General features: G+C 47.3%; 1 protein-coding gene and 1 non-coding gene across 2 annotated transcripts; one reads left to right on the top strand and one right to left on the bottom strand.

Moving 5' to 3' along the window:
* Positions 1 to 280: 280 nt before the first annotated feature.
* On the bottom strand, positions 281 to 1237 carry LOC100339620 (olfactory receptor 2M3-like). The gene has a single exon (XM_017339477.4). It carries the CDS (start codon positions 1235 to 1237, stop codon positions 281 to 283), a length of 957 nt encoding a protein of 318 aa, XP_017194966.2.
* A 6152-nt stretch (positions 1238 to 7389) lies between these two features.
* On the top strand, positions 7390 to 7496 carry LOC127489558 (U6 spliceosomal RNA). Its single transcript, XR_007917465.1, has one exon. It is a non-coding gene; the product is annotated as a U6 spliceosomal RNA (small nuclear RNA).
* Positions 7497 to 8243: the final 747 nt, after the last annotated feature.

An 8243-nucleotide genomic window follows, 5' to 3' on the forward strand; every position in this document is an offset into this window, starting at 1 on the left:
CTCAAACTCTACATTTCCTCCCCAACAATTTGTTTTTGAACTCATGTTTTACATTTTTTATTAACAAGTTATTTTAGCTATTATTTTCATAACTTTCAATTTTATCCTTCATATGAGAGACATAATTGAGTTTGGCTATATATTTACTTCTCAGTTCATTAACCTTAGTGATGGCTGAAAATCTACATAGATGGGTAAATATTGGGTGCTGGGATATGTTGGTCCAATCTTTACATTTTTAAGCATAAAGTATAAGGAAGAAAGCAAAGCATATAGATAATCAACCAACCTGATGTCCAGACTTGCGCTTCACCAGCACCTTCCTGAGGGCTCTGGCTACCTCCTTGTTGCGTAGGCTATAGATGAGGGGATTCAGCATGGGAGTGAGGATGGTGTAGAAGGTCGACACCACCTTGTCCAGTGTGGGGGAACGGTGGGAAGTGGGCCGCATGTATATGAAGATGGCCGCTCCGTAGTACATTACCACCACCATGAGATGGGAGGAGCAGGTGGCAAACGCTTTGCGGCGCCCCTCCCCAGAGCCCATGTGAATGACAGCCCGAATAACCCGCACATAGGAAGTAATGATGACTGCTACAGGCAATAGAAGCATAACCACACAGCAGGTGAACATTATCCTTTCAAAGGTCGAGGTACTAGTGCAAGAGACAGTGAGGACGGAAGGCATGTCACAGAAAAAGTGGGGTATTTCCCGGGCACCACAGTACTGAAAGGACAGTGCAACTGCAAGGACAATTACACCATCAGAGGAGCCAAGGAGCCAGGAAGCAGCTGCCAGGAGCCCACAGATTTTCTGGCTCATGAGAATCTGGTATCTCAGTGGGTGGCAAATGGCCACATAGCGATCATAGGCCATGGCAGCCAGCAGGAAGCATTCTGCTCCGAGTAGGGAGACATAGAAGAAGATCTGGGTTCCACAACCAGCCAGCGAGATGGTCCTCCTGCCAGACAGGTAGCTGAGAGCCATCTTGGGCACGATGGTGCAGCTGAGCATGAGGTCCATGAGGGAGAGCTGGCTGAGGAGGATGTACATGGGCGTGTGCAGCTGGGGATCCAGCTGGATGAGAAGCACCATGGCAGAGTTCCCCATGCAGGTCACCGAGAAGATGGTTAGGACGAGGGTGAAGAGGAAGGTGTGGGCGGGGCTGTGGTCGAAGATTCCCAGCAGGATGAAGTCAGAGGTGAAGGTCTGATTATTGTAGGACATGAGGAACATGTTCCCTGTGGAGACAGAACATGCAAGGAATGGCCAAGTTCGTGTCCTAGAAATATGAAGAACTTGAGTGTGAGATCTACAGAACTCCCTCTGCCTGGAAAAGTGATTTATGTGAGGTATAGTTTCTTCATCAGTGAACTAGGAGTCAGGCATCTTGCTTTTTAGGTTGAAATGATTTTCAGATGTAAGGTACTTGCACGGCTTACAGACCCAGGAGGTTTCTCAAGAGGAGGACAGCCTCCTTTGAGCAAGAAGTCAAGTGTGTAGTGTGTTTTCCTTCCACAGTTAAACTGAGAGCCAGAGGACTGACAAATTCTGGGGCGCCAGTGACATACTCTGTTCTCTTTCTCCACTCAAATAAGCACAACACTCTGTGACGCCAATAACAGTCCTGTCTTCCAAAGGGAAGGGGAGCCAGGACTGGAGGACATGGGGCAGTGAGCCAGACGCCAGGAACCAAGAAAGCAGCACTCAGAAGCCCAAGAGTGATCTTTATTGCCAACAGTGCTGAGCTGTCACGGAAGTATGTAAAACACGAGTTCAGAAACTAATTGTTGGGGAGGAAATGTAGAGTCTGAGCAAGTCATCAAAGTTTTGGCCAAATTTATCAAAATTTGGTGCATTTGATTAACAAAACCTCTGCATTGTTTTACAAATCTTATACTAATGTCTATAGGGAGAAATGTATGTTTAGCCTATTACTGTTTCATACACCCACAATGTTAAATTGAAAATCAATTAAGCTTGAATGAAAATGTTATCATGCAAATACATATAAAACATTTCAAGAAAACATCACTGATTCTTAATACATTCAATACTATTTCAACCAATGTGTATACACTGTAAGAGAGCAGGGTTTTTATTCCATACCCCCAAATTATTGCAAAATAGTATCCAGGCATGGTTTTGTGTGTGAGAGAATTATGTGAATTGTTCTAATGTAAATCACAATGATTAAATGTCTATGGAGTGAGTATTGCATACTTTATTTCTCCTCATCTTTTAAAATAATCAATTAAAAATCCAATTATAGTTTCAGTCAGGGATGGCTTCGGTTTAATATGGTACTATTAAACTATTTTCTTCTAATATTTTCAGTGGGAATATATGTGTGTGTTTATTTACTTTTTATGGGTCTGAAACACAACTGAAATGTGTGTTGAGTGTCATGGGTGGGAATTGTATATGGATCTAAACCGATGTGAACACCATATCATCACAGTGAGGGCTCCCTCAGATCACCCCAGAATTACCTGCAGTGTAGTATCTGTCTCCTATGCCGACCTGTTGCCTGCTGTGGGACTTTAACGCATCAGTGTTCTCTCTCTCTCTCACTCTCGCTCTTGCTCTCTCTGTCATGCAAAGAAATGGGTCCTCCAATCCCTGCCCTCACCCCCTTTGCTTTCTGCCTCAGGAGCCCAGCTCCTGCTCTCTCAGCCGCTTGATCTGGAGCAGTGGCGCTGGGAACTGGACCAAGGGGGATATCCTCCAGCCCTTACAGCAAGTCCCTCGTAGCCCCGTCCTGCTTCACAAGGCTCTCCTGCCTTTCTCTCCAAAAGTGATGCCTGCAACACTCATTTCCTGTTTGGTTTGGTATTTCCTCCTTTCTAGTGCACGTCTCCTTTGCGCCTTCAGTGCCTTCAGGGGCGGGGGAGGGAAGAGGCAGAGTGCAGAGGTGCAGCTCTGCCCACAGCAGTGGCCACTTCATCCTTCACCGTGAGGTAGCTTGCACCTTCAGCTCTGCCCTGGAGAGTTCAGGGGCTCCCCGGCCACAGTGTGGGCAGGCTGGCTTTCATTCACGTGAGGGGTCTTCCACAGCTCGTGGGAGATGGATATCGTGAAGCACGCTCCACGGAGCTCCCCTTTCAGCCCTGTTTTCCACATTGCCTTTGGAGTGCCTTTGGGCTTCCTTGGGGCGTTGTTTCATTTATTTACCTGCTTCCCCTGCTTTCCCGCATCCTCCTATGTGCTGATTCCTAACCTGCTGATTAGTTATTGTCACAATGAAGTCGTCTCCTCTTCGCATTGGCGGGCACCGGGACCACAGACAGGAAGTGAGAGCCTGGCCCTGCTCCTGCGCTTGCTTGTGTCAGTGTCATCCGTTGTCTCAGAGGCATCCTCCACTCACCTCTGAACTCACTGTAAGCTCACACTGAGTCTCCCACCCTGGTCTGCTCAAACTCAACTCTGCGAATACAACACCACACTGTAACTCAGATGTTCCACCCCACATTCCTAGTCAGCTCTAAGTTCCTGAAACTGTCCACGCATTGACAAGCTTGCGCAGAAACTCAACCGCCTCCGTGAGCACGGCTCTAGAGGATGCCTGAGCTTTCTGCAGGGACTTTGACCTTCCACACTGTTCCTGCACAGTCGCAGTCAGAGCTCTCCTAAGCTGCCTGCCTTATTCATCCTCAAGCAACACTGTCAGCCAATGCCGATCTTCCCAAAACCAGCAACCAGCACAGTGCCTGAGACAGGAGTTCAGGGTGAAAAAAGCCCCGGAATATTTTCAGCTTGCTGACTGAAAGTGTGCAGCAGGAAATCACCACCTCACTGGGCTCGGAACATCACCAGCCCCTGGAAGGGTCCTGTGCTTTCTGCTTTGTCTTCTCTCACGTTGTTAGGCACATGTAAAATTCTCCCTCTCCTTGGTTTGAAACGTAATTGTGCTCAAGGTTCTTGGACAGTTTAACCCACAGCAGGTGAGCTGCTGAAAATGTGTCTCTGTGTGTGGTTCTGCGAGCTCAGGTGTCAGCTCCATGTGCTGTGTCCAACCCGCACACAGGACATCAGACTCCTGGCTTCTTCCAAGTGGCCCCTGAACTACATCATTACCTGCTACAAACTCTCACTTGGTCAGAGTAAAGAGAGGCCACCGTAAACATGGTTCATGTTGTCCGAGCACTTTTTTCTAAACACTATCAACTCAGGCATGCGACTGACATAAGCAAAGCCTTAGTAGGAGTCACCTGTGTGAGACCAAGAAGAAGTTTAATCATAGATGCAGTAACATGAGACGCTGCGGAAGATGTTAGAGCTATGCGCTTCAAAACGTAATGCACATCACGAGGTGGCTTGATAAATATTCCATCATTCCCCTATAAGATTATCCACAAGCTTGCAAATTCTTATCAAACCTCCTGTAGTATGAATTAAGAGTATTTGTATGCCTTGATATCTTTAATGCACCCTGCAATACACTGTAGCTGAACGGCTAACTTGTGCTTCTATATTTATGGGCTAAACGGGAAACTGAGGAAAGTAGGGTTGGAGACAGGAGATAGAAGGAGTTTTGGTGGCTGAGTAGAGAAAGGGAAAATCAACAGAATACAGCGAGGAGGTCGTAATCACAGAAAGAAGTTGTACAGGAACTGTTATCAGTAGAGAATAACCGAGAGAACAGTGAGGCGAGAGAAAGTCAGTGGGATGGCTGAATCCCACGTCTGCCCTCAAGGTGCTGCGTTCTGCCAGCACACAAATCACGTTCCAACCTCCAAAGACAAAGAGCCGGCACTGCTCCTCGCAGAGGCTCAGCGCTCCAGAGACTCAGGTTTCTGCAGAAGGGGCCTTGTCTCCTTGCGGATCTTACTTGCAAGGTGCTGCAGGAAGTTGTTCTAGTCTCTGCGCGGATTTCAGGTCATCTGCTCTCTGCTACCCAGTGCACACCCAGGCATCTCCTCTCAGGCCTCTGCCACACGCAGGTGCAGGAGGTGTTCCCCGCATGTAGCGTCTTCCCTCCCACCATTCTTGACCTGTGCGTCACCTCCTCACCTCCTGCAGGTTGCAGCACACACGCGTGCGTCTCTCTCTGTGCCTCCTTCTTCACTCGGTGCGGCCTGAGCTCTGTGTGTGCTGAGCTCACAGAACACGTGTGATCCTACCTCTGTTACATAAACGGCAAAGACTAGTTTATGTCTGAAGCCTCCGCCAAGCACTCGGTCACCAAAATGATAAATCTCTCTGAGATGTAGTCATTTCCTGCAGTGTAGACAGAACAAGTTAACTTTCATCAATGCCACATCGAAGCGCACCTCACAGTATTCATTTTCAGATATGCGTTATCACTCTGCAGTCCTGCCACACTTTTTAAATACCATTGCAGTGAGTGCCGCTGTTACTTACCCGCAATGACTCTTGGAAATGTTTTCTTATCAGATTGCTGGCTCCTGACTGGTCAGCTGTGTGCTTGTTTCTTATACGCACTTGATCAAACAAGCGAGTGTGACATACACGTGGAGTCTACAAGTTTCCCATAGAGACTGAAACCAGAAACAAGGAGACAGACCCAGTGCAGCGTCCCGTGGTGCTGGCGATGCTTCACCCAGCTGCTGTTCCACTGCTCTAAGTAACGCCCTGCATCCACTTAGCACAGCAGAGCTGCTGCGTCGCTGAAGCTCAGAGCATCTGTGGTAAATAAAGCAAGAAAACGCTCTAATTTATAGATGATGTGAAGGAATAGAGCACCACGAAAAACGATGTCCGTGTGTGCTGGACTCCGAAATACCAAAATCTCCTATGACAGCTGCTGACTAAAGTGGGTTTCCACTTGTCGACCTGGGTGATGAGTGCAGTCTCCCTGACTTCCCTCCTGGTGAGCAGCCCAAGAGCTGTGCCTTTCTAGAGAAAGCCAAGGGAGCAGGTCATGTGTGGCTTAAATCTGCAACCCCACAGGGTTATCCTGTCCCTTGTCTTTAATTAAACGCTGCACGCTATCAGCCATGTTGGCCTCCTAGGGTTTGAGACTAAGTTAGCTACCTATCCTGAAAAATGTGAATTTCACTGACATTTAAGATCAAATGAAGGATTCTGCTCCTAGATTAACAAATACAAACTCTCTATTTAGAATAAAAATTTCTGTGTGTTTCCTGGCTCATTCCTGATTTAATGACCCCATTTTCACTGTGCTTTAAAAAAAATCCTTTGAGAGGGTGTTATTCTATTTATTTGAGAGGAGAGAGAGAGAGTGAGAGAGAGACATTCCCATCTGCTGGCTCATTCTCTAAATGCTGGCCACAGCAGAGGGCTGGGTGGGCTGAAGCCAGGAGCCAGGAAATAAATCCAGGCCTCCCCCATGAGTGACAGGAGCTAAAACCCTGATGCCTCCCTGGGTCCACATTAGCAGGAATTTGGAAGTGAGCACTGGAGATTTGCACCCAAGCACTCCAATATGGGACACAGGTGTCCAAACCAGTATCTTTTTTTTTTTTTTTGACAGAGTGGACAGTGAGAGAGAGAGAGACAGAGAGAAAGGTCTTCCTTTGCTGTTGGTTCACCCTCCAATGGCCGCCGCGGCCAGCGTGCTGCGGCCGGCACACCATGCTGATCCGATGGCAGGAACCAGGTACTTATCCTGGTCTCCCATGGGGTGCAGGGCCCAAGCACTTGGGCCATCCTCCACTGCACTCCCTGGCCGCAGCAGAGAGCTGGCCTGGAAGAGGGGCAACCGGGACAGAATCTGGCGCCCTGACCAGGACTAGAACCCGGTGTGCCAGTGCTGCAAGGCGGAGGATTAGCCTAGTGAGCCGCGGCGCCGGCCCAAACCAGTATCTTAATCACTAGGCCAAATGCCTGTCCTTGCCTTTTTTTTTTATCTCTCATCCTTTCAGACTTTTGTCTTATTTACTCCACAGGCATGAAGGAAAAACAGGCTGCTGGATTTCCCATTTTTTAGATGAAATAACATCATCACGGTGCTTTGCCATTAGTTACCTGGAATCAGCACTCTTATTTTATTTTATTTTATTTTATTTTATTTTATTTTATTTTTGACAGGCAGAGTTAGACAGTGAGAGAGAGAGAGAGACAGAGAGAAAGGGAGAGCAAAGAGAAAGGTCTTCCTTTTTCCATTGGTTCACTCCCCAAGTGGCCGCTACGGCTGGCGCGTTGCGACCAGCGCTGTGCTGATCCGAAGCCAGGAGCCAGGTGCTTCCTCCTGGTCTCCCATGCGGGTACAGGGCCCAATGACTTGGGCCATCCTCCACTGCTTTCCCGGGCCACAGCAGAGAGCTGGACTGGAAGAAGAGCAACCGGGACAGAATCTGGTGCTGCAACTGGGACTAGAACCCCAGGTGCCAGCACTGCAGGCGGAAGATTAGCCTATTGAGCTGTGGCACTGGCTGGAATCAGCATTCTTAAGAGTTCACCTCGTGCTCACTTCGGCAGCACATATACTAAAATTGGAACGATACAGAGAAGATTAGCATGGCCCCTGCGCAAGGATGACACGCAAATTCGTGAAGCGTTCCATATTTTTTAAAGTGCTTTTGTGGAAAAAAAAAAAAAAAGAGTTCACCTCGTCCCAGGGCCCTACACCTGCACACCCCACTAGGGCACCTGCCAGGATTCTGTGTTCAGACAGTTAGAGTCTCATTTTTTTAATAGAATGCAGGGTATTTTAAAGCCATTCTTGATGATTTCTCATTATTATCAAGAGGAATAACCAAAGAAACATTGAAATTGCACAGTTAGATAAAATAATCGTGGACTATCTCCTTGAATTCTTAGTCATTGTGGTTCCACATAATTATTTTTAAAGTCTGTATGTGATGGTTTTACCTTTTCCTTCACAAATATGAAAATCATGTAAAGTATTTTCACTCTTAAATATAATTTTTATTTCATTCCTGAATACTTCTCTTACTCTCACTTTTCATAAAATAAAGCATTATTTTCCTTCCTCCAGTCAGATATCAGTTAATTGGTTTCACAAATAATTCACACATAATTAAGCAAAGGAAGGACAAAATAATGGGATAAGATTTGGATGCAGTAATCTCCTGCTAACATTCCAGAAGTTTTGATGACAATATGAGAGAGAGAGAGAGAGAGAGGGAGAGAGAGAGAGAGAGAGGTCTTCCATCTGCTGGTTCACTTCCCAGATGGCTGGAGCTTCCACGCGGGTACAGGGGCCCAAGGACTTGGGCCCCTTTCTACTGCTTTCCCAGGCCATAGCATAGAGCTGGATTGGAAATGGAGCAGCCAGGACTCAAACCAGCACCCA

This window comes from Oryctolagus cuniculus, chromosome 6 (genome assembly GCF_051225735.1).
Source record: "Oryctolagus cuniculus isolate XC-2025 breed Fujian yellow rabbit chromosome 6, ASM5122573v1, whole genome shotgun sequence".
In the NCBI taxonomy this organism is placed as follows: Eukaryota; Metazoa; Chordata; class Mammalia; order Lagomorpha; family Leporidae; genus Oryctolagus; species Oryctolagus cuniculus.